We start from the raw sequence: 24896 nt of genomic DNA on the forward strand, positions 1-24896 counted from the left end.
CTCTCGCCTGCGGAGGCTGGCTCCGACCCTTCACATCCCTCAATAGCATTTCAAGCTTTTGAGGACAAAGGCCTTTGGTCCATTTTTATTGTCATTGTCGCAGTTGCTAGCTAATTTTATATAAAGTGCTTTCCCTTGAAAACAGAGGAGACGGAGCCAGCTTAGCCCCCCTCTGAACCCCGGTTTTATAATACGAGTGTCCCAAGGCGGCTGCTCGAAGCGCCCACGAGGACCAGACCCCTCCTGTTACCCGATTGGGAGGCCGACGCTCCCTTTTCCTGTCCGCTCGGAGTTGGAAAATGCCTCCTGTCCCTGGAGCAGAGTCCCCGCGTCCAGGCCAGGGCGGGCCTTGTTGCCTGGACGACAGCGCGTCGGGCTGACGGGCTGCGGAGACAGCCAATGGGAGCCAGGGGGCGGGGCCAGCCGGGTCTCGCGGCCGCGCGGAGCTGGCAGGTGAGAGCCCGGCGTGGGGGGCGGGGCGGGGCGGGATCGTGGAGGCCCAGCGGGTTCCGGGTGACCCCAGGCCCCGGGCGTGGCGACGCCGGCTTGGCTGTAGGGTCCGAGCTCCCGGACTCGGCGCCCCAGGTCTCGTGGGGCCTCAGCGGGCTCAGGGGGCGGGGGGCCACGGACCTGAGCGGGGATCGGGGCCCCGGGACACCCCCGCCTTCCTGGGGGCGCCCCGAGACTGGGGAGAGGGAAGGGCTGCAGCGTTTGGCGCCGGGGCGGAGAGGCCCCGGAACCCAGGGGCCCAGCCCGCCCCCCGCCCCGCGCCGCGGGTGCGGCCGCGGCCACTGTCCCCGTTCGACACCACCCTCCCCGTCCTCTTGCAGGTGTCCGGGCTCCGGGCCCCTAGGCTGGCCGGCATGAAGCTCCTGTGCGTGGTGGCTGCAGTCGGCTGGCTGCTGCCACCCCCCGCCCCCCCTCCGCCCCCGGCCCAGGCCAACGAGGTGAGGGGCGGGGCGTGCACACCTGTGCGGAAGCTGTGGCCGCTCGCCCGGGGCGCCCGCCCCGCGCTCCCCGGCGGCCCTGCCTTCGGGGATTCCTCGGGGCGAGCCGGCGGGTGGGATTCCGGCCCGGGACTCTGCGCTGGGGCAGCGGCCTGGGCTGCGCTCACCTACCCTGGCTCCCACAGCCGCGGCGCCGCTCTCTGGCTGTCAGGGCTCCCGCAGAGGGAAGCTTCTGCACAGAGGCCGCAGCCTGAGCCCTGGGACCCCTGAGGTCGCCTCCGCTCTTCCAGGGGCGATGACCACGACCTGGGTCTGGGTGGGCCGCACAGTTTGAGGTTCGGGTGCGAGGAGTTCACAAAACTCAGCGGAGCCCCTCGGAGGCCTCACTGGTCTTTGGAAGCGACTCACGAACCAGGCGGCTGCCCACCCAGCAGCTAGCAGGGCTCTGGGGGCGAGGATTTCGTAGGAGGGAAGGTGGGGAAGGGAGCTATCGCCCAGGGAAGAGAAGGGGTTAGTTTTGGCCCCGACAGCTTTTCCTCGGGCAAGACAAAGGGAAGCGCCTGAGCACCAGGCCGCCCCTTCTTCCTCCGGGGGATGGAGAGGGACCGCGTGTCAGATGACCGTCCCGGGGCTTGGCCAGGAAACCCCGGCTGGCTGGTGAAGGCGGTGTTTCCGGGGGAGGCCGAAGCCGCGGCTCCGTCAGGTGGCCCATCCAGGTTCGGAGCCATGGGCTTTCAGCAGGAGGAACAGCACGTGCGGCCTGCTGCGTGCTCTTTGGCAGGGCACTTGCGTCCCCTGCCTCCAGGAATCCCTAACCGGGGTGAAAGGCTTTGCGACCCTGTCTCTTATGGCTCCAGGGGGCAGCCTGAGCGTTCCCATGGAAACAGCCCACTTTCTCCCTCCCTCTGCCCTGTTTTTGCCCCAATCTTAACCTAGGAAGCTGGGGGTTGGGGGAGGCCAGCCACAAAGATTAGCTGACCGAGGTGAACACACACAGGCGTGGGCACAGGGTAGGGGACGGTCACTTTCCTTGCCTCCACCCCCGCCCCCAGCGCCCCACCCGAGGCAGCGTGTTCTGTGGCTCATTTGCCGCCTGGACAGCGTGTCTGGAAGACCCTGTGATGGAGCATCCTCCCTGCACACGTCCTTCTCTGCTGAGCTTGGGGGCGGGGAGCGGTCAGGAGCACTGAGGCGGTCACCGCGTGGAGCGGGGAGCTGGCGCCCCGCCGGAGCCCGAGCCTGAGCCGGGCCACCGCGGACGCACGCTCCCCCGAGAGCTCCGAGGACTCGAGGAGCAAGTGCGTCTGCCCGCCGTACAGAGACGTCAGCGGGCACATCTACAGCCAGAACGTGGCGCAGAAGGACTGGTGAGGCAGCGTGAGGCCCTGCACCTGCGGGCGGGCCCCCCTTGCTCCTGGAGATGGGGTGGAGCGGGGGCTGAGGACGTCCCTATGGGTGGAGGGCGCGTTGCCGCTCCGGGCTCCTCAGGGGCTGGGAGCCCCGTCCTGTGGGGACCCCGCGGTAAGAGTCAGGACTTTGTGGCTGTTATTTTCTCCCAGCTGCACTGAGACACAAGTCCCACGCAGCACTGTGTAAGCTCGATGTGCACAGGGACGGTATGACACATGCATGTCGAGTGAGGGAGCACCTCCCTCAGCTCACGCAGTCGCCGAGTGTGTGGTGGGAACAGGGAGCTCGACTGTCTCAGCAGCTTTCGAAGGGACAATAAATAGAGTTTTGGTAACCGCAGTCCCTGTCCCATTCACCACATCACCCCAAAGATTTCTGTTCACAAAGCCCTAAGATGGCAAAGCCCGGGGGAGCCCCGGGATGTTGTCTGCTGGGGTCACAGTTCGGAGAGCGCGGGGAGTAAGCCGACAGGCAGCCCCCGCCAGCCGCTCAGGCCGCGTCCCGCGGGCCCACGCCCGACCGGTCTGTCGCTGCAGCAGCTGCCTGCGCATGGCGGAGCAGGCGCCGGTGGACGCGGAGGCCGACCACCTGCTGTACGAGTGCCACTACGAGGAGCGCAGCTCCGCCACCATCAAGGTGGGCGCCCCGGGCTGGGGCTCCGCTCCGGAACGTGCCGGGGGCTCTGGGGCTGGCTGCCGGGCGGGGACCCACGTCCCGGCCCTGGAACCGGCCGTCCTGTGACCCTGTGCCCTGGGGGTGAGAGCCTGGCAGGACGCGCCGCCCAGAGCCCCCTGGCCCCTCAGCCCGGGCTCCGACCGCCCGAGCCCGGCCCTGCTTCCCGATTTCTAGCAGCCCCTCCCGGGTCCAGGGGTTGAGCTTAGTCCTGCTTGTCCTGCGAAGGGTCCAGACCCCGTGAGCACCTCTCAGAAGCGACTCGGAAAGTAGCCGCCCTGCTAGGCCCTCCCTCAAGGCTCCCGGGGAGGGAGGGGTCCCCGCCCAACCCTGTGTTCTCACCTCTCGGGGAAGCAGCTGCCCGTCCCCAGGCCCTCGCCATGGTCCTCCTGCCGCCGCGGCCCCTCCCGCAGCTGCCTTTCTCTGTCTCTGAACTTGCTCCCAAGGCCCCACCCGCGGGCGACCGGACGCCCGAAGTTCTGCGCCAGACGTCGGCGCCGCTCCCTCTTTGGCGGGGAGAGACTTCCCCGCGCGGGTCCTGGTTAGACACACTTCCTCATCCCTCACCCGCGGGCTCCATCCCGCCCCGCCCCGCCCCTGGGCAGGCAGGAGGAGGTGGCAGGTGGCGGCCAGGTTGGACCTGGTGCTGACGGATGGGGCAGCGAGCCGGAAAGTGCCGGCGCTCCTCTTCCCTTCGCCCCTCGTCTGAGCCTGCCGGGTCCGGGCTGGGGTCAGAGGCCGGAGAGGGATGGCCGGGCGTCGCGGAGTGGGATGGGCGTCTGAGGCGGAGTCCCCAAACCAGGCGCAAGTGACACCTGCCAGCCTCCAGCCCTGGACCTCGGGTGAAGGGTTTCGCCCCGCGGTTCTCAGTGAGGTGCCTGCTGCCCTCCAGGGGCAGTGGACGGGCGCGAGGCGTCTCAGGTCCCCGTCACTGGGGACGTGACGGGCGCCAGCCCAGTGACCTGGGCGCTCAGTGCCCCGAGGGCCGTCCTGCGAGTCCAGGGCCTCCGCGCGGAGAAACTTCGAGCACGCCTCTCGAAGCCGTCTTTTCCGCACAGGAAAAATCGCCCCCGCTTGGGAGGCTCTCCCTGGAGGCGGCGGATGCGGGGCTGCCGCCCTGTCCCTGGCCCTCCGCCCCCTGCGGGGAAACCGTCCCCGGAGCCCTGTCCTCAGCTGAGGCTTCCCCCTCAGCCCCTCCCCAGCCGCCCCTCTTCGCTCGACGCGTGACCCCGGCTCACCACGCTGTGCGGGGCTCTTCTGCGGCGGGCGGGCCCTTGTCCCCGCCCCACCCCCACCCGGGCATGGCAGGGCGCCCTGCCCCACGGGGTTCATCGTCTCTTGCCTCTCTGGCCGCGGGAGAACGGATGGGCAGCGAGGGACACGCGGGGTAGGGCCACATGGCCGTCCGGGCACAGCGTCCCTCTGCGCCGCAGTCTGGCCTCAGGGCCCGGGTGTCTTCCCAGGTCACCACCATCATCTGCCTGTCGGGGGTGGGGGCCCTGCTGCTCTACACGGCCTTCCTGACGCTGGCGGACCCTCTGATCCGGAAGCCGACGCCTACACCGAGCAGCTGCACAACGAGGAGGAGAGTGAGGTAACGGGCCTCGGCGCCGCGCTCGGCCCTGGACCCCGACCCTGCCTCCCCCACGCTCCCGTCCGCCCTCCTGCTCGGCATCTCACACGTCCCCCGGGCTCCCGGGTTCTCCTCGGTGGGGACTGGCCTGTGCACCCCCGGCGGGCGCAGGAGGTGGCCCTGGGTTTCCCCGGATGCCTGGCTTCGGCGGCCACGGGCGCAGCCGGGGCGCCTTGTCCTGTCACACCGCGCCGGGCAGGGACGTGAACCAGCCCGGCCCGTTACAAGTGCCACCCTGGCTGCCGGGCGGCGTCCGGCGGGCGGTGGGCTTCCGGTGGCCGGGTTGTCTTCAGTGATTCCGGACCCTGCTCGGTGCAGAGCACAGCCCCCGGGCTCGGACGGAAAGCGGGATGGCAGGTGCCGGCGCCCTGCGGCGGGTGGCGCGGGGCGGGGAGTCGGCCCGGGGAGCTGGCCGCTTCGGGGCTGAGGTAGGTAGGTCGGGAGTGCGGCTGGCGGGGTCAGCGGGTCGCCGCAGGCCCCCCGATGTCTCACTGAGGCGTCTCTGCTTTCGTGGACGGGGACACCCCGACTCCAGGAAGCCCGCCGGCCCCTTGCCGAGGAGCCCTGGGGACCCTGCAGGGAATGGGGTGGGGGAGCGGGGAGGGCGGCCAGAGGCCATGCGCTGGGCGGACAGCGTTCCCACCGGGAGCCTTGGGTCTTGGCCGCACTCTGGGGCAGTTGGTTGAAGAAACTGGAGATGTTTAGCTTTAAAAAAAATCAAAAGACCCAAACCCCAGGAGGTGCGCGATCGCAGCGTTCAGGTGTTTCAGGCGAGAGTGCGGGCCCACCCCGAGCGAGGCCGGGGCAGCAGGGCGCCCAGCAGGGCCGGCGGCAGGACTCAGCACCGTGCGAGAAGCAGCCTTGCAGCTAGGCAGTGAGAGCCGGTTCCGGGGCGCCAGGCACAGGCTGAGCAGCCGCTGGGAGCCCGGCTCAGGGCCTCGCACGGCTCAGGGCCTCGCACGCTTCAGGGACTGAGGCAGGCCAGGGCGGGCCTCCCCGTAGGAGGCGGGGCCCAGATCTGGGCGTGAAGCTGCCGGTGAAGGGGCCACCTGCCGGCCCCTGGCGCTGCCCCGTGGGCCAAAGGTGGGCGGGGGAGGGGTGCGGGGGGAGGCTGGGCCTCACCCTGCGTTGGGGGGGGGGAGTGGCGCCGGAGCTGGGTGGTCTGTGCTCCGCAGGAAACCCCGCGCGCCTACCTGGTTATTAATGCGCGGTAATAGCAGCTCTGGGGCGCGGGGCATCGCTAATAAACACTCGGCGATTAGGGCAACGCGCTAATTGCAGTGCCGGCTGCGGCGTAATTGAGAGACAGGCGATGACTGCGGCTCGGCCGGAATGCAGGGCTCCCTGCCTCCCGGACCAGGCGCCGGAGGGGGCGGCCCGCCCTGGGGCCTGGGCCCCGTCCCTGCCCGCACTGAGTTCCGTCGGGGCCGCCTCTGTGTGAGGGGGCTCTGGGGCGTCCGCCCCGGGACAGCCCGAAGCAGGGGAGCCGCGGGGGACACGAAGGCGTGGGCGGATTGGGTCCAGGGGCCGGAGAGCTGGGGAGGCGGCCCGGGGAGACCAGGGTTGGGGACTTACCCTGCCTTCGTGTCAGTCCGGGAGGGCTTCCTGGCAGAGGGGACCTTCAGAGCCAGCTCCGAGGGCAGTGACGGCCCAGCTGCTGGGGGCACAGCTGCCTTGCCCTGGGTGGTGAGGACTCTCAGCTTGTCCTCCCCTCTCGGGGCACCCGAGGTCAGGGGTGTGCCGCTGGGGCGGCAGAGGCTCGGTCCCTGAGTTCATGAGTGGTCTGGAGACTTTTCCCTAAGAACACAAGGAAGGGGCCCCCCTGGGCTGCAGGGACCCCGCTTCCGCCCCAAGAGGAGGAAAGTCAGGACGAGGCCTCTCAGGCTCTATGGACGTCCCCCACAGCCTGTCCAACTCCATGGCCACGAGACAGACGCTCTGCCTGGCCCCCAGGTTCCAGCCCCACACCCGCAGCCCCTGCCCAAGTCCGGGACCCAGTCAGGGGTCCGACCCGGAGGTGGCTGCGCCCCAGGACTGGGGGCCCTTGGCTCCATCGCCCCAACCGCTGTAGCAAGGAGCCCGGTTGCCCGACGACCGTGCTGCGCAGGGAGATGAAAGCCGGCGTGTCCCTTTGAAGGCTGGCAGCCGCGGCGCGGGGCGCTGGCGCGGCCCCCCGGGATGCCGGTGGCATTAGGCCTAATCCCCCGGCTCAGACGCCCTTTGAAAGGAGGAAGCGGGCGTGTTTGCTGGGACGGAGGCAGAGCCACTCGGAGGCGCGGGCTTGGTCCTCTTTGAAGAGCGGGCAGGCCTCCTCCACGGCCCCGGGAGTCGGCCGCTCACCAGGGTCCCTGGAGGCACCCCCACCCCTGGAGCGTGGGGACAGTGCTGGGCCCTGGGGGAGGGGGGGCAGGGAAGCAAGGAGAGGCGGCGGCGGCCCTGGGGCCACGAGGGGACTGGGGCGGGGAGGACTCGGGGCCACGGGAAGGCCCCCCGGCCCCGCCCAGGGATGGGTGGGCAGCTCTGAGCGCGAGGTCCCTGGTCCCGAGAGGTGACAAGGGAGCTTGGAGAAGACACGGGCTGGAGAGGACACTTCCCTTGTCTCCTGCAAGGCCAGACAGGCGTGCCCTCCACAGGCCTCCCAGAGTCCCCTTGGGCCCGGCCGCGATCGGGCCTCTGACTCCGCCCTCCGGCTCCGCCGGTCGCTGTCTGCGGTGCTGAACCCCGGGGTCAGCCTGCATGTGATCACCGGCGGCCCTTGCCCACCACAGCGGTGCGTGGGCGTCTTTAAAAGCACTTGTTTGTCCTTGAGGAGGAGCAGCGTCTGATGGCAGGAGGGTCGGCTGAGGGCAGCAGGCGTAGCGGCCCGGCAGGGAGGGAGCAGCCACCGTGTCCCGGCCAGGCCGCCGGGGCCAGCGGGGCGGTGGGGCCAGGCGTGCGCCGTCCACCGCTCGGCTGGGCCTGCGCTCAGGCCTGTGCGTCTGCCGGCAGCAGGGTGGGTGGCCGCCAGGCAAGGCGCGGGGCAGGGGACCGGGGACATTGTGGGACGGCAGGGAGGGGACAGTGGCCGGGGCATGGGGCGTCAGGGAGAGCTGGCAGCGCAGCTGTGGCGGGAGCGGCCAGTCACAAACGGCCTGCCCGGCTCGGGGCCCGGGGTCGGAGACGGGTGGAGCGGCGCCGCGCAGGGTGGGGGTCCTCTTTTCCTCATCTCCTTGTCCCGGGGGGACCCACCCCTCCTCCCCGCCCGCTCCCCTCCTCCCTGAGTCGCTTGAGACGGAGCCTCGGAGGGAAGCGGGCAGGGACGTGCCCGCCCTGCCCTCAGCTGCCCGCCCCCCCAGCTCCGCAGGCCAGGCCGAGGCCCGCGCCGGCCTCTCTGGAACAGCCCTGGGTCTGTAATGCCTTCCATCGGACCGTGAGCACAGGCCTGTCCGCGGCAGCCCCCCCCTCCGCCCCCCGACACTTAGGAGCTGCTTGTCAAGACCGAACGTGAGCGGGGGCTGGATGAAGCCGCCGTCCTGTGGCGCCTGCAGGTGCACCTCCGGCCCCTGCTGCTGAGCACGAGGAGGAGCCGGGCCGAGCCTCCGCTGCCCTCCAGCCGCCTCCAGGGGTGACGGGGCCGGGGCTGGGGCGGCGGGGGCTTCGGCACCGTGGGGCGCCCTCGGCCAAGCTGACCCGGGAAGGAACAGAGCCGGAAGGTGTGCAGAGCCACGGGCGCTCCCCGAGGCAGGTCCCCCGTCCCTGCCTGGGCGGCCAGAGCGGGCCCGTGACGGGCCCCGCTGGCAGCGCCGCGTCTGCGGGCCGGGACGGAGGCTCGGAGGACGAGGCTGCTCGGCCAGGGCCTGCCCCGGGAGGCGTCAGCGCCGGGAGTGTGAGTCCGCCACGGGCCCAGCCCCGCGCTGGACAGGGGGCCGGGGGGCAGGCCATGTCCCCGAGCCCCTGCTCCGTGGCAGCCCGTGTGCTTTGCGCCTCATTCACCCGCGTTGTCCATCGAGCTTGTCACACTCACGCCGGCCATAAATCGCGTGTCTCACACTGGGGGCCACGGCCCCGGGGTCTCAAAGCCAGCCCGGCGTCAGGAGCGGGACTTGGGAGCCGTGCCGTGGAGCACATCGGGGAGCAGGCCCTGCTGCCCCTCACACGGCCTGCGGGCTCTGTGTGTGCGTGTGACCCCCCGACGCTGTGGTTGGGGAAGCCTGAGGAGAGAGCACTCGCTACATTGTTAACCGGAAGCCTGGAGAAATCCCTGTCCACGCGGCCAGGCTGCCCCTCCTTCCCGCGGCCCACGGTGGGCGCCCGCGATGGGCCCCGGCCGCCGGAGGCCGGAGGAGAGCCCTGCATCGCGCTGAGGCTTGCCTGGTGCAGCACCCTTCCCTGACCCCGGACGTGGCCCCCGGGAGCTGTCCGCCTCAAGACAGCGGCTCAGCTCCGCGGAGGCCGGGAGCTGCCCGCTGGCCTCGCCCCCGCCGGACCCCTCTGCAGCAGTGCCTGCCCGCTCGGCCCCCCGCGCCCCGCTGCACCCCCGCCCGGCAGCTGCGTGGCGACAGAAGCCGTGCCAGCCCGGCGTTAGAAGCAGGGCTGCATTTACGGGGCGGCTCTGGCTCAGAGGGCCGTGCTAATCCCTTAAGAGACGGTGGCGGGAGATGAGAGGCAGGGAGAGCTGGGAGGAAATCCCCACGGGCGTGTGGGCCGGGCCCGGGCTCTAATTCCCCCAGAGATCAGGGTCGGTCCGCAGGAAATGCGCAGGCTTCAGAGGCAGCGAGGTGGTAATTAGGGCGGATGCTGCCTCCGAGGACAGAGAGGCTGTCGGAGCGGGGAGGGGGCGGGGGCGGGGACCGGGCCGGAGGGAGGGCGTCCGCTGTCCTGCTCTGTCCAGGGCAGGCCCTGCGGGGGTGTGGGGCCAGCTGCGGACGCCCACCCCGCGGCCACCCTGCCCGAGGGCACGTCCCCCTCCCAGCGAGTCCCAGGCCCCTGTGCAGCCGGCCCTCACCACCCCGCCAGCCCTCGCCCCGGGCTGTCCCGCGTCCTCCTCCCGTGGGTCAGGAGGGGCCTGTGCGCTGCCTCTGGGTCCCTCCCAGGCCCCGGGGAGGACAGGCCACCCTGCAGCCCCACCGCCCGGGGCCTCGGGCCGGCCAGGGCTCCGCGGGGCCTCAGGGCGGCCGCGCCTGCGGCGGCGGCTCAGCGCCTCCCCTTGTCCTTCCCGCCGCAGGACGCCTGCGCCATGGCGGCCGCCGCCGTGGCCCCGCAGGGCGGCCCCCGAGCCAACACGGTGCTGGAGCGCGTGGAGGGTGCGCAGCAGCGCTGGAAGCTGCAAGTGCTGCAGCAGAGGAAGACCGTCTTCGACCGGCACAAGATGCTCAGCTAGGCGGGCGCCAGCCGACGGAGCTGGGCCACGTCCCCCTCAGGCCGCCGTCCTGGTGTGCCCTGTGCAAGCACGTGGCCGGTCCCCTGTCTTCTCTGTCGCCACCGATCGGCAGGCCAGTGGGGAGCGAGGCGTTCGGCGCTGCCCTCCGGCTCCCAGTGTCTGGAAGGCTCTTACCTCCGGAGGGCGGAGCAGGGCCGTCGCCACTCTGGGGGGACAGCCACCGGCCGTCAGCACGCCGGGACCCTGGCCCCTCCCCGCCATGGTCCCCCACCGGGCGGGCAGAGCCGCTGCCCGGGCCCTCACGCCACTTCAGGATGCCGGGCGGCCCCACCCCGCGTCTGTGCAGCTGCGCCGGACGGTGGGGCACCCAGGGACGAGAGCGGCTGTGCACGTCCCAGGGCCTGTCCTCGGGTGCCCACTCGCCCCCGGCTCCGCTGTCCCCATGCACAGAGGGGGCGCGTGTCCTCCGTTGTCTGTAGCCGAGGAACCATCATTAAATCGCCTTCTTCTCTCACTCTCTGCATTTCAAGGGGTTTCCCCGGGGACCCGGCTTGCGCCGCGAGGCCAAGGCAGTGCCCGCGGCGCCCGCTCCCCTGCCAGCCACACCGCCCTGCGGCCGGAGGCAGCCGCCTCGGGTCTGTCCTCTCCCGGGAGCCTGCGGCGCGGCCACTGGAGTTATCCCGAGGGCCTACTTCTGTCCCGCCTTCGTGGACAGGCCCCCCGGGACTGTGAGCAGCCCCAGGCCGCGGCCTCTCAGACCCAGCCAGTGCGCGACCAAAACCGCTGGGGCGGGGACGGGCCCGGGAAGCAGGAAGAGAAAGGAACGGGAGCCCTTCCTCCCTCCATGCTGGTCGCCCGCCCCGGCCGGGGAAGTGCTGTGGGGTGTCCGGGGCCCAGGCAGAGGCAGGGCGTTTGAGGGACCCGTGACCCGAGTGTCTGTCCCCACGCCACCCCGGAGCTGGCACTGGGGACCCCGCGAACTGCCCCAGGCTGGGTGCTCGGTGAGGCGGTGGGGGCGGGGCCCGTCTGCAAAGTCACGTGCAAGTGCTGAGGCGTCAGGGTGACCTGCCGGCCGGGCGTCCAGGGGATGGGGATGGGCCTGGAGGCCAGCAAGGGACACTGCGGCTGAGGGGACGGAGCTGACCGTGGGACCCTGAGCAGCTGCGCTCGGCCAGCGAGGGGGCCCCGAGCCACAGCCACAGCGAGGCCAGGCCTGCGGAGCCAGTGCCGGGGACGGCTCACCCTCGCGGGCCCGGCGCGCGCGCCGCCGCAGGGCCGCTCTGGAAGCTGCGGTCCCACCTCGGGAGGCCGCTCGGCTCCGCGCACAGGGGCCCTCGCTCTCTGCCGGTCACTGGGCACCGCCCTGCCATCCCCCGCCCCCGGGACCCTTGCCTCACTCCCGGGAGCAGAGCCCCGCCCGCCCCCGCAAGCCTGTCTTTGGGACAGGCCCTGGCCTCCGGCACACGGCCTTGGGGGCAGCGTGTCCCTCCTGTTCCGAGTCAGCCCCCCACCGTCCCTTCTCCTGGCCCCCGGCTGCCGCTCCAACGTCGCCCGTCCCCTGACCTCGGCCCGTGAACGTGCCCAAGCCTCCTGCCTACAAGGGGCCTTCCGGGGGCGCCACGCCCACCACGGGTCACGGGAGCCCGCCCCCACCCTGCCACCACCTCAGTCCTGCAGCCGGAAGGAACCCTCTGCAGCGGGGTCGCGCGGGCTGTCCCGCTCTTACCTCTGCTCCCTCCTCGGACCTCAGGGGTCGCGGGGGCAGAGGGAGGGGCCCTTTGTGAACATCTGTGCTCGCTTGGCCTCTGGTGATCCCCGAGCCCGGTGCGCCTTCCCTTTTCCCCACGTTGCCTGGCGCCCGCTCCCTCTGGGCTTCGGCCTCTCCCCGAGTGTCTAGTCTCCTTCCTGGCTTCCCGGCAGTGGTGCCGGGATCTGAGTCTCTGGCCCAGGCCCGGCCCCGGAGCTCCAGGCCCGTCCACCCGGTTCTCGGGCGGACTCAGCCCCCAACCCCGACTGCAGGGCACCACGGCGCCCGTCCGAATGGGCGCCCAGGCCTCCACTCGTCAGCGATTGGCTCCCTCTGTCTGAACCGGGGAGGCCTCGCGTCATGGCGGCTGAAACTGGGAGGCCCGGCCCTCGCCTGCCGTCCCCGCGTCCACTCCCTCACAGAGCCCCAGCACCCTCCGCCCTGGCGCCGCGGTCCCCGTCCACGTCCCCCTCATCTCTCAGGGGCCACCGGGGGTCCTGCCGCTTGCCTCCCGCAGAGCCATCAGAGGCCCCGTCTCCTGGGGCTCGAGGCCTGGACGGAGGCCGGGACCTGCCCGCCCCGGCCTGCGGCCCCAGAGCTGCTCACGGGAGTGACGGGCGGGCCGCTGCCAGCCGCGCGGGGCCTACGGGAGGCGCTGGCTCCCACCAGCCCCCGGAGCGCACAGCCCTGTCTGGGGCTGAGGGGCAGCGGAGCCTAGAAGTGGCCGAAGGGCTGGGGGGCGGATGCCCAGATCTGGGCTCTGCTGCTCGTGGTCAGGCGCCTCCCACGGGCCGGCAGGGCAGGTGGGCCGTGCGCCCTGTAGGCCGAAGGACCCGGCTTCTCCCCGCCTCGGCCCTGTGGCAGTCCCCGGCCGCTGCCCCCCGCCCCCGGCCCCGGCTCCAAGGACGCCCCCGCCCAGGGCCTCAGCAGCAGCAGGCGCTCACCGGAGGTCGGTGACCGTGGTGGCGGCCGGGAGCAGGCAGGGAACATGCAGAGCCGAGGACAAGCCCCCCTGTAAGGACGCACTCCCTGTGCGCCTGCTGCTCTTGTCCCTCTGGCCAGGGACAGCGGAACCCCTCGGGCCAGTCTCTGAGGGGTCACGGGGCCTCCCCCTCTGTGGCCGGGAAACCCGGACCCGCCGCCAAGCCGGCCTTGGGGAAGCTCTGCTCCGGACCTCCCGGGGCGACGGTGTGGTGGCTCCCCTGGCCCCGGGCAGACCCCGCGCGGCGCTGAGGAGGAGCCGGGCCGTGGGCCGGCTGACCCCGAGGACGCTGGGCTCCTCTGACAGGCGGGCACGGAGGGCGGGCTCCGTCCACGAGATCAGGACCTGGCCCCCGCCCCGGGGCAGCGGTCTTCCCAGACAGGGCGAGGGCGCTAACCCAGCCTGTTCTTCCCCTGCGAGTGTTCCCGGGGGCCCCCACACAAGTCCTTCTCATTCCAGCGGCTTCGTGGTGGTTTTAATGACATAGTACTCGGGGGGAAAACGATAGCACGTCAGCCTCACGGTCCCGTGACATTCGCGTGCAGGACGCGTCCGGGCGGTGAGTGCACGTGAAGAAATGTCAGCACAACGCGGCGCGCCCTGGGGCTGTGGCAGGGACTCTGGAGGGGCCTGGTGCCACTGTGCTGGCTCGGGTCCCTGTGGAGGGACAGCTGCCCGCTGCCTCCGTCTCAGGCTCCCTGTGGGGCGGGGGCTCAGGCCCGACGCCAGGTGGACCCACACACGACAGCCTCCTGCCCAGGGCTGCGCAGGGGTCACCTGATCCTATGGTCAGCTGTGCTCCCTGACCATAGGATCCCCCCACGGGACACCCCGAATGCACGGGCTCCTCGGCAGGAGGGCCGTCCGCCCTGGGCCCCCCGCCGGGCAGCGCCCGCGGGCACAGCGCCCCCACCTGCCCTCCCAGGGCCTCGGGCGGCCAATCACAGGAGGCCAGGAGTGGCCCCCTCTCCTCCTCCAGCCGATCCCCCTCCGCCCTCCTCCCTCCCCTTCTGGGTGTGTCGCCGTTTGAAGCTCCATCAGGTGAAGCGTGTACCTGGCTCCTGGTGCCGTGGCGGGAAGCCGGGCAGAGGCTGCGAGGCGCCAGGGCAGGCGGGCGGCCCGCTGTCCCTGCTGTCCCCACCCGGGGGCCCACGAGCCGCGGTCGCTGTGCCGGAGGAGCCGGCCCAGGAGGTAACTGCACGCAGGTGGCGGCTGGGGGCATGAGGCCAGGAAGACGATTTCTGGGGGCTTAGTCACCCACCGCTTTCCTCCCCAAAGGCAGGCACGCCGGCCAGCTTCCCGCTGGCGGGGGAGGGGCGGCGGCGTGCCGGGCGCGCGGGCACTTTCTGCGGATCTGCCCACAGGCGCTGGGTCTGGCCCCGCGCCCGGTGCCTGGAGCACCCAGAGACAAAGCACAGGTTTCCCGGGGACGTCAGCTGGGGGCTCCCCTGGAAGGGACACGAGGTGTGGAGGCTGGGGGCCAGGGAGCCCTGGGCTGCCTGCGGCCGAGGGAGGCGGCTTGAGAGGTGCCGGGCCATGGCGGGGGCCCAGCCTCCAGAGCCGGCCGCCGCGGCGCCGGGGCAGGGCTCAGCGCCGTCACAGCTGCTGGGCGCCCGTAGACCGGGGCTTGCCCGGCCTCTGCCCCGTCCCCTGGTGCAGGGGCGGCGGGAGCATCGCCCCGGAGCCCTGTCGTGGGAGCCACGTGAGCTTAGGCGGGTGTCCAGGCCAGAGGAAGAGCAGATCGAGCTTTCTTGTTGTTGTGTTTTTAAACCCTGCTGTTTACGGGAAGCGCGGTCTGACGGAAGCTCCCGGAGCCTCAGTTTCCCCGTCTGTGGCGCAGGGGCACCCAGTTCCCTCCAGGGGAGTAAGTGGCCCTGGTAGCGGCCGTCCCCTTGTCAAGGGAGCCCAGACCAGGAGGGATCTGGCTGCAGGCTCCCAGAGAATCCGCGTGGGGCCACACAGAGCCGGGGGACCCGTGGCGCCACGTCAGCCCCAGCGCTGGTCACTGGGCCCTGGTCCGCGCCAGGCACAGGCGTTTTCAGACACGGTGTCCCCGAACGGTGCAGGACCGCGAGAGAAAGTGAGGGCGCAGCCCCCACCCGCAGGACAGAGGACAGGCTTGCCGTGGTCCCGGAGCTGGGCAGGGGCAAAGCCAGGCTCCGAAGCCTGTTTCGCGGGCCCCAGGGTGCCTGGTCATCAGCTCAGTTCCCACAAGATGCAGGAAAGAGTCACCCGTTCCTTCGAAAGCGTGGGAGGCGCACGAACGAGAGATGGGTGGGACAAGCCGGTGACAGACGGTCTGCACAGGGAGCCGCGAGGACCTCAGCCACCGGGGCAAGGACCTGGGGTGGGGACGGGAGAAGCCAGGGCCACACGGCACAGGGGCAGGTCCTCGTGGCCCCGGTGCAAGGGGCTGGAGGCACCTCCGCATCGGGACAGCAGCGCGTGACACTCGGTGAGGACTAAGCAACGCTAGTTCCCTCCCAGGAGGTGCTGTGCCCCGGGGCCTGGTGACAGGCCTGCCTTCCCACCTAGGGAGCCTCTGAGCCTGGGACGGCGCGGGGCCCCAGGAAACCTGTCCTGTGACCCCAAGGGATTTCCCACGAAACACCCGTCGCCTACAAGAACGGCGCTTCCGGACGAGGAAGCGAGCGACGCCTGGACCGGCCTTTCTCCCTCCTCCTCTCGGCTCCACTCTTCCTCTCGGCTGTGGAGGGGGCTCGCCCTGGAGAGCGTGGCCACACCCGGCCAGCCCCAGGGTGTACCCCGGTTTCTCCCGGAGCCCAAGTTAACCGTTTGTCAGCGGGGTAGCCTTGGGATGCTCACTGCACCTCTCTGTGCTCCGTGTTCCTGTCTGTGAAATGAGGGGAACAGTCATCCCCGCCCGGCAGAGGATCGCAGCGCTGTGCATGCGTGTGAGCACACGCGTGTGGGGCAGTGGCTGACGGGCAGGAAGTCTGATTTGCAGGTTGCCTGTGTCCTCCGGTCCTGGAAGACAGGAGCCCAAACGCCCGGATGTGACTCTCAACTCTGCCCTGCAGCAGCTGTGCTACCCTGGGCCAGTGTCTGTCCCTCTCTGAGCCCCCCGTCCCCTCACCGGCAAGCCAGGGGCTCTGTCCGCAGCTGGGCCGCTGAGGCTGGAGCCCAGCACGGGGAAAGTGCTGGGGGCGTGGCGGGCTCAGTACTAACGCACCTTTGCTGCCGGCCAAACGGGGCAGCTCCAAGCTTGTCCCTGGGAGCCCAGCCCCCGGCGGGTGCTGAGGGAAGAAGAGCAGGGATGTGGGGATGGGATTCTCCTCGAGACTCCCTCCGGGGCAGGCGTGTCCGTGAGCAGCGGCTGGACGTGCACGGGGAGGGGGGGGGGCGGCACCCCGGGCCGCGCGGGGGCGGCAGGCAGTGGCCCTTTCGCGGCCCCGCCCAGGCCCCCCAAGCCTGCAGGGCCCTTCCCGAGGCTGCCCCTGCCCTGCTGACGATCCCAGGTACTGGTAGCTCCATTCCAACGAGGTGCCACCTGACTTTTCCCCTTGGAGACTCCCGCAGCCCCCGAGGGCGGTGTAACAGAGAGTGGGAACATCCACCCCCCGGGGGCCTGGACCTGGAACTCCCCGCGCCTGCGGCTGCCACCGCGGACGTGCGGTGGCACGGTTCTCCGCCGGTTCCGCCCAGTCCAGAGGAGGGACGGGCCCTGCCTGGGCTCTGCAGGTCTTTGCGGGGGGGGAGGCCCGCTACTGAGTTTTTCTGAGCACAGATAAGGTTGGCTCCTCATCAGTCTCCTAGGGGAGCAGCGGCAACAAGGGGTGGCGGCAGTTACATTCAACGCCAGCCAAGCACTCCTTCCTTGCTCCCTGGGTGCTCGGCCTCCTGGGTCCTAAGCGCGCAGCCTCCTGGGTCCGGGAAAACCGGGGCGTAGTGCGGGCAATGAGCCCAGCGTCCTGCCTAATTCTCTGGGCTCCTCAGCTGCTGTCTGCGTCCTCCACGTGCCTGGAGCTGGGCCCAGCTCTGGACACGGCCGCCCGAGGGCACATGCTTCCAGGCGGGGTGGCGGAGGCACCCCAAGGACGGCCGGTGTGAGGGGCCGCGCGGGGTGTGGGGGGCTCGGTCATGGCCCTGAGCCGGGCACAGAGACAGCTGTCCCCGTCCCAACCGCATGTCCAAACACACGTGTCCTTCAGTACCCAGGGAGCCCCCGCGGCCAGCTGCGGCTGTCCCTGCATTTCCGTGGGCTTTGGATGGAAGGCCCTGGAAGGTACCAGCGATGAGTCTCATCCCCACCCTCAGAGGATGTGACATCGTTGGCACTTGCCATAAGCCAGGCCCCAGAGGCAGCTGGGGCGTATTTTTTCTCGCTCGATTTGCATGCACCATCGCCCGCCTGTGAGGGGTGTTCCAGTCCCTCCATTGAGGAACAGGGGTCCGGCGTCTGGGAGGAAGGCTGACCACCAGCCTGGGGCTCTGCTCTGCGCCTCTCGCCTCCAGCAGGGCCCTGCCTCCCCTTCCAAAGCCCGCAGCCCATTCGAGGGCGGGGTGGCACCGGGTGCATCCCCGCCGACCTTTCCTAACAACTGATATGTCTGTACCCTCCTCTTCCTCAGGACGTTCCCGGGACCCTCTGCGGAGCAGGCGCGGTCCTCAGAGCGGCAGTCAGTCCCCGCCTGGGGTCTCCACCGCCGCGAGGAGCCAGGCCCCAGCGCCGTGCGGGGCTGCGGGCCAGGCGGGCGCCCATGGGCTGCGGAGGAGAGCGAGGGCCCCGAGTCCTGCGGCTCCGGCTCAGACCTGAGCCTGTGCGCTCTGAGCCGCTGCCCGGTGCCACCCCAGCCCGCAGCGATGGAACCCGTTAGGGGGACCACGGAAGCCGCCCCAGGGAGCGAAGAGAAGCCCTAAGCCGTCCTGGAACCCCAGGGCTGCTGCTGGCGATGTGACTCGACCCGGTGGTGGGGACACACAGGCCCCGAGCAGGGGCGCCTCGGCGCCGGCCTGGCTGTGGGCGCAGCCCCCCGCGGCACCATGAACGGACACTTCTGCCGGGCGCTGATGGACCGGGGGCCCGTGACGCCCCCCGGCGCCATGCAGCTGGCGACTGCGCCCCCTCCCCGGCCGGCGCCCCTGCCCGCGGAGCCCTCGGGTGCCGGGCCCTTCCTGCTATTCCCGGGCCCTGCCGCCGCCTACGCCGGCCTGTTCCCCTGTGCACCGGGCCCCGGCGCCCTCGGGGGCTACGACTGCCCGTTTGAGCCCGCCTTTATCCACAAGCGCAACGAGCGTGAGCGGCACCGCGTGCGCTGCGTCAACGAGGGCTATGCGCGCCTCCGCGGCCACCTGCCCGGCGCGCTGGCCGAGCGGCGCCTGAGCAAAGTGGAGACGTTGCGCGCCGCCATCCGCTACATCCGGCACCTGCAGGAGCTGCTGCGCGCCGCGCCCGACGGCCCCCGGCCCGAGCGCCCCAGCGACGCCCCGCCGCCCGAGGGCCCTCGCTTCCCCTCCTCGCCAGGCTTGGAGTCCGAGGAATCCAGCCAGTGATCGCGGTTGGCGGGGCCGCCCCGCTGCGCTGCCGAGGGCGACCGGGACGGCGGGGTCACGGCGGGGCGGACACTCCCAGGGGCGCACGCTCCGCGTCTGCGACCCCTCCTTCGCCCCCGCGCCGGCCTCCTCTCCGGCAGCTGGACCGAGGTGCAGGGCAGGGCTGCGCGGGGCAACACGGACCCAGGAGCTGGGGGCGCGGCTGGGCGCAGGCCTGGGGACGCTCCGGTGCTCGCCGCGGCATCAGATGCGCTCCGGGAGGGCCGCCCGGGACCGGCTCCGGGGGTCTGGCTCCGGTCCAGCGCCCGCGCCGCGCTGGGGAGAGCCGGCCGCGGGGCCCCTCGCCAGGCTCCGGGCGCGGGCGCAGCCCTGGGTCTGCGAGGCCCTGGGAGAGGAGCGGCGCTTTGGCCCGGATGCGCTCCGCCCCGCTCGCCACAAGGTGGCCTCCAACACCAGCGTCGGCTTTGGGAGCCTGAGTGCAGCCCCGTCCTGTCCCCGCGGTGGCGCCCTCCAGCCTCCTTGATGGAGGGTGACACCCCCCCCCACCCCCGCCACACTCCCCACGTGACCTTTTCCTCGCTTTCCCCGCTCGGCTGGGCGAGGACGGGTTTTCCCCCTCCGCTGTCTGTCCCTGTGGGCAGTGGGACCGTGTGGGTATACTGGCACCGTTTGCACTAAGGGACGAAATAAAATCTGGGTGGCAGCCGTGGCCCCTGAACCGCAGCCCTCCCTCGCGTGCCCCACGCCTCTTTCTCATCCCTCCTCCGTCCTGCCGCCGAAGTGGGCGGGGAGCTCGACCCCTACGGACCATGAGCCGCGCACATGCCCTCCAGGCTCAGTGGGGCCAGAGCCCCGAAGAGAAAGCACCCAACCGCTGCATGGTGGGGGGAGGGGGCACGAAGCAGGCAGTCACCCCAAAGTGTGGCAGGTGCCGCGCCTGAGGGAGGCACACCCCAGGTTGTCCTGGGACCCTCCCACCTTCCCTACGGGGAGGGGGTGAGGGTGCGGAGGGGCCCTGGCCTGGTGGCTGCCTGTGCTGGGGGGGAGGGGCAGTGGATTGTGGCCAGTGGGCCACCAGCACCGTTTCTGGACAGTGTCACGGAGCCGGGGGAGGCAGGACCCGTCTTGGCGCAAGGGGGCCATCTGTAGTTGGGGGTCCACATCGAGGGTCTCGCCCAGGCTCGAGCCTCCCGCCCGGCTCCCTCCGCCCACGCCAGGCCCCTGTGCCTTCCGCCACCCCACCCCCGCCCTCCCGGGGACATTTCGGGATGTCACCCGCTGGGCTGGGAAGGAGGGACAGCTGCCTGGCCTGAGGGGCTAATTTTACTCCCGGAGCAGGGACAGTAATCCTCCGGCCCCGCCCCCGCGGGCAGGCGTGGCCGTGCCGACTCAGCGACCAGTCCCCAGTCCCCAAGGCGAGGGCACAGGGGACACGGGGAGGAGAGGGCTGCGGGGTGGGGAGCAGGAGGCCGCGGGGCCCCCGGGAACATGGAGCCGTCCTCGCCCCAGGACGAGGGTCTGAGGAAGAAGCAGCCCAAGAAGCCTGCCCCCGAGGTTCTGCCCAGGCCCCCCCGGGCCTTGTTCTGCTTGACCCTCGAGAACCCGCTGAGGAAGGCCTGCATCGACATCGTGGAGTGGAAGTATCCTCCGGGCCGCAGACGCGGCGGCACGGGCCACGTGGGGGGCTGGGCGCGGCCACACGCTCACGGCGGGAGAGGGGCCCTGGGTGAGGAACGGCGGTCCCAGAAGAGTCTTCAGGCAGGAAGGCCTCAGCCCAGGGGGCGGGGAGGAGGACGGGGGTGGGCGGCTTCGGAGGCCTTGTGCGGGGCGGGTCCTGGCGGCCGCCGCCCACGACGCCCCGGGGCCGGCTGGGGGCTCTGGGGGTGCCCGAGTCCCATCACCGTGGGGCTCCCCTAGGACTTGGAAGCCGCAGCCTCCTTTTCATATAGGACGGGGGAGAGTAAGCACCGGCGGGGGGTGGGGAGCTGCAAGAAAACCTGCCCCTTGATGGGAGGGGTGAGAGTGGAGGGAGGCAGGAGCGGGGGGGGGGGGGGGGGGGAGGGACCGCGAGGGGCAGCCTGGGTTCCGGCCGGCGCCCCCCGGGGTGCCCTGCTCAGAGGAAGGGCCACGGAGGCCTCAGGCTACCTGCGGAGGGGAGGCCCGCCGCCCGTCCTGGGGCTGTCAGAGAAGAGCAGGAATATGTGAAATGCCTCTGAAGGGCCTGGGAGCAGGCTCCCACCAGCCGTTCCGAGGAGCAGGGCTAAGTGGCTGGACAAGGAAACTGTGGGCCAGGTTGGAGCAGTGTGAGGAGTTTGGGCCAGAGCCAGCTGCGTGCCCCCATCCTCCCCCGCCCCCCCAGCCCCGCCCTCTGGACCTTCCCTCCCAGGCGTCTGCCCCTGCAGCACCCGGGGATCCGGGTTTCCAGCCGAGCCCCGAGCCCTGCCTCCCCCCCCGCCCCCTCAACGCTGCCCTGCCCTGGCTTGGCCTGGGCAGCCGGGGAACACGGCTGTGCAGGGGCGGGTGCGTCCGGGGTTGGGGTGCGGGGAGGGGTTCCTGTGTGGCTCTGAGGTTGCTGGTCCAGCTGATGGTCATCCACTCCCTCCTCGGGCTCTGGGGCTCAGGGGCCCCCCATGGTCCCCTTTCCTGGTCCTGTTCTGCGGGCCCCTAGCATGTCCCCCATCAGCCCCGTTTCCCCCAGGGAGCCCCCCAGGTTGTCCGGCCGGAATCTCGAAAGCCACGGCTCCTGGGGAGAGGGCAGGTGAGGCGGGCGTCGGGCGGGCGTGGGGCCCAAGGCTCCCTGGCCCCAGAAGCCGACGGGCCTCGGCCGGATCCAGGGCCCGGCGGCCTCAGAGCACACGCGGGAGGTTTCCCGTTTCCCCGGGAAGCCCGGGCCTCCCTCCACCTGCCGGAGAGCAGGGCCCCACGCGGGGCGTTGGAGTCGCCGCCCAGGCGGCCCTCGGCCCCCGGCCCCCTCCTGCCCCTCACGCACGGAGCCGTGCCTCGCGCGCAGCCTCTCCTTAACGGCGGCGCCAGACCCTTCGAGACGATCATCCTCCTGACCATCTTCGCCAACTGCGTGGCCCTGGCCCTGTACCGGCCCATGCCGGAGGACGACAGCAGCGCCTTGAACGTCGGCCTGGTGAGAGGCCCCCGCTGCGCCGCGGGCGGCGCGGCCACGGGAGGCGGCGCGGCCACGGGAGGCGGCGCGGCCACGGGAGGCGGCACAAAGGGCCCGATGCCGCGGCTCTCGCCCCCAGGGAGGCAGACGCCCCCACGCGACCGGCGGCTCCTCCGCTGCTCTGGGGTCTGGGGCGTTGCCGGCGCACCCCGCGGGGGCGTCCCGTGCCGGGCGCCCTCCTGGGCGAGCTCCTGGACGCCCGGCCCCGCCCCACGGGACGCACGCAGGAAGCGAGGCCCAGGGGCTGGGGCGCCCTCCCCCCGCCGCCCCCCTGGAGGTGCCGTTGAGGAGCGCAGGCAGGAGCCATTTTCAGAGCCTGGACCCCGTTCCTCCTTGGCCTGGGGCCTGTGCGGGGACCGGGACAGGCCGGGGCTGGAAGGGCTGTGCCGCATCGGCCCGTCTTCTCCCCGCCTCCCTCTGTTTTATTGGAGAGAAAATGTGAGGCTTACGTCGCAGGATGCGCCCGCCGCAGTACTTCTCGTTCCCAGAGTCCTCCGTGGGAGCCAGGTTCCGCGCTGCGTCCTCTGCTTCGCGGTTTGCTTTGGCCCCCACGGCCACCCCTGTGAGGTCGTGTCGGTATCAGGGGAGGAAGCCGAGGCTCAGAGAGTGGGGCGCCGGGCCCAGGGACACCCCACATGCGCCTCCCCGGGGATGTCCCACTCAGGCCTGTGACTTCCAGCCCTGCCCTGTGACCGCTCTGTTGCCATAGTAATGACAGCATGAGGATGTCTAAGGGACGTCCCTGGAGACCGCGGTCCCGAGGGGACGGCCACGAGGGACACACCTCTCCACAGGCTTGTCCCGGCCCCGACCTGGCTCGGTGGACGGCCTGAGAGGCAGGTGTTACCCCGGCCCTCTTCCCGCAGGTCCCCTGGGTGGGCTTCTGCGTGTTCTGGGCTCCCTGTGGGGAACTCCATGCAGGACGGTGGAGCAGCCGTGGGCAGGCCGCACAGCCACGCTGCAGGGACGCGGGTCTCAGAGCCCCCCCGCCCCGCCTTCATGGCGGGCTCTTCTCTGGTCCTGAGCCTGGGGGTCACTGGGCTCCCCCACCCCCACACGCACCCGCCCTTCAGGATTGCGGATTCGGGGGCCTGGGTCCCAGCTCCCTAGGAAGTGGACGCCTTTGAAAAGAGCTGCCCTCCTGGGCCAGAGCGTTCAGTCACGTGTCAGGCCGGGGGCGGGGGTCCGCTGTGTTCCATCTTGAGGCACAACAAGGGCCCTGAACGTTTCCAAGGGTCCCGAGCGCAGTGCCTCGTCCGCGGGCTGGCGCTCCCTGGCCTGGGCTCAGGGAGAGGACGGCCTGACAGGAAGCCTTCCGAGGCAATGACGTCGCCGCGGACGGACGTCGGGGCTGGCCAGGCTGCCCACAGACGGCGCAGAGAGGGCAGGCGCCACTCCGGCCGCACAGACGGCTCCAGCTGAGGGTCTAGAGAGCCGGGGCCGGAGGGCGGGGGTGGGGGCAGGTGCGGCTGGCGCCCCATGGGTGGGGCCCAGGGAGGCTGCGAGCCCTGTGGTCACGGGGCCCCCTCCGCCCACAGCGGGCGCCCGGCCTGCGCTGTGAGCCGCAGCTGAGAAACCCCGGAAGTTAGCGATGAAAGGCCCCGTCGCCGGGCCCTCCCCGGGACGTCGCAGGGTCGCGGCACCTTCCGTTTGCCGGGTCTCCAAGCGTTGGCTGATGTCTGGTAACAACGGCCAGGCAGGACTTGGTGCGGCTCGTGGAGCAGGCCAGCCCCTCCCTGGCTTTGCGGTGGCGTCAGCAGACGGGGCCAGGCCGTGGGGACATTCCCGGGGCTCAGGTTGCCGCGCCGTCCCTGGGAGGCCGCGGCCTGAGCCTCTGGCATGCAGAACGGTTGTCTTTTTATAGGGTCAGGAATGTGCCCGAGACGGCCGCGGCCGGCAGCCCCGGAGCCTGCCTCCGAAGGGCCACGGCTCTGGCCTTGGCCGCCGGAGAGCCAGCGCCTGCGGGGCAGGCAGGCAGGGGGCCTGGCCGCCCCACCGGCGCCTGGTGAGATGACACGGGGCCCCACTTTGATGCCCCCCGCGGCACCCGGCGCCCCCCTGGGCCTTAGCGGCCCACCCCCGACCCAGAGCTCCCACACAGCGCCGCCCCTGAGAGCGTTCAGGAAGCCGGCGGGGAGCCCCCGAGGGCCTGGCCCCGCTGCGCCACCACTGGAGGTTGTGGGGAAGCGCGGGCTCTCACGTCGGACCAGCCCGCCCGGAGCTGGCCCTCCGGCGGCCGCGTCCTGCCCCCTGAGCCGCGGCCTCCTCGTCTGCCCCCACACACCGCAGTGTCTGCTGTGCAGGACAGTCCTGCGCACGAGTGCCCGGCCTCGCGTCCCGCCTGGCGCGCGGGAGCGGCTCAGGGAATCTTCATTCCTTTCCTTGTCTGCGCTCCCGCGGAGCCCAGGCCGGGGGCTGTGGGGCGGGAGGCCGGACAGACCCGCTCGGGCCGGCTCAGGCCAGGTCGGCGGGGTGAGAGTTCATCGGGCTAAATATAGGCACTTCCCTCACACGCAGCGGGGCATCTTCCAAACGCGGAGGCTGCAGTGGTCAGGGAGGCAGAGGCCGGGCCGGACGCCGGTGGGCGGCGTGGCCGCAGGACAGCCCTGGCTCCCGGGGGCGCGGCCGGCAGCCTGGGTGCTGCTGCCTCTCTGAGTCCCACTTTCCTCATTGGGGAAGAAGGAGTGTCGCTGGCAGGCGCTGGGGTCCAGAGAGACGCTGGGTGCCACCAGCAGAGACAGGGACCCTGAGGAAGGGCGGGTTCGGGGACCTCAGGGCGAGCACGCGGAGTGTGGGGGAGGCCAGAGGCACCCAGACGTGCAGGCCGACAGCCAGCCGGAGGTGCAGGCAGGAGAGCAGCCCCCACAGGCCCGGGCTCCAGGGACGGCGGGGTTTACGGCGCCTCTGAAGGTGCCGGCGACGGCAGACGCGTCCCCGCAGGATGCGGGCGGTTTCCGTCCCCTCGGTTCTGCCAGTGAGGAAACAGGCCCCCGGAGGCTCTGGGCCGTGTCCGGGCACAGAGCGGGCGAGAGGTGTTAGGCGCGCAGCCACGGTCCCCCTCCCGCCGACGGCGACCCTGGGGGCCCTGCAGGGAAGGGGGGTGCTCGGAGCGCCGACGACGTTGACTTCGAGAGGCCGCCAGGCCTCCCGGGGTGCCCAGGCCGGCCCTTCCTGAACGTCTGGAACGAATGTCCCTGTGAGACATGGAGCCTGGGCTGGGGGCGTCATGGGCCAGGTGATACCGCGGGACACTGTCCCCGGACTCAGGGCAGGACCTCGGCGCCCTCCACTGCTGTGCGCACGCGGGGTTCCTGGGGCAGCGGGTTCGATCCGGGGGCTCCGCGGTGGGCTGGGCCCCACAGTTACCGGGCAGGCGCGAGCCCCGGGGGCGGCAGCCGAAGAGAGAGGCGCCTCCCCAAATCGCCGGGGGGGGGGCCCTCACTCCAGGGCTGCC

The 24896-nt window shown here is 71.5% G+C and overlaps 3 protein-coding genes across 3 annotated transcripts in view; all 3 read left to right on the plus strand.

Annotated features, from left to right (window-relative positions):
* The first annotated feature begins 489 nt into the window (after positions 1-489).
* Positions 490-10311, plus strand: TMEM9 (transmembrane protein 9). The gene is given in 7 exon segments (XM_054576428.1): positions 490-585; positions 831-947; positions 2223-2314; positions 2894-2993; positions 4493-4580; positions 4583-4623; positions 9866-10311. Coding segments are annotated over 6 exon segments (561 nt in total). The 5' UTR covers positions 490-585; positions 831-863; the 3' UTR covers positions 10022-10311.
* Positions 10312-17754: 7443 nt separating this feature from the next.
* ASCL5 (achaete-scute family bHLH transcription factor 5) lies at positions 17755-18264 on the plus strand. Its single transcript, XM_054576494.1, has one exon. It carries the CDS (start codon positions 17755-17757, stop codon positions 18262-18264), a length of 510 nt encoding a protein of 169 aa, XP_054432469.1.
* Positions 18265-19675: 1411 nt separating this feature from the next.
* CACNA1S (calcium voltage-gated channel subunit alpha1 S) overlaps positions 19676-24896 on the plus strand; it is a 37233-nt gene continuing 32012 nt past the window's right edge. The window contains exons 1-2 of the mRNA XM_054576540.1: positions 19676-19904; positions 21298-21403. Coding sequence (XP_054432515.1) covers positions 19753-19904; positions 21298-21403 — 258 coding nt within the window. The 5' untranslated portion in view covers positions 19676-19752. The remainder of the gene's footprint in view (positions 19905-21297; positions 21404-24896) is intronic.

This window comes from Pteronotus mesoamericanus, unplaced genomic scaffold (assembly GCF_021234165.1).
Source record: "Pteronotus mesoamericanus isolate MK-2021 breed Mesoamerican mustached bat unplaced genomic scaffold, CSHL_Meso_final contig_347, whole genome shotgun sequence".
Lineage (NCBI taxonomy): Eukaryota > Metazoa > Chordata > Mammalia > Chiroptera > Mormoopidae > Pteronotus > Pteronotus mesoamericanus.

What these genes read in the sequence shown, in the direction of transcription:
- ASCL5 (XM_054576494.1), top strand. Translation starts at nt 17,755, where the DNA reads ATGAACGGACACTTCTGCCGGGCGCTGATGGACCGGGGGCCCGTGACG.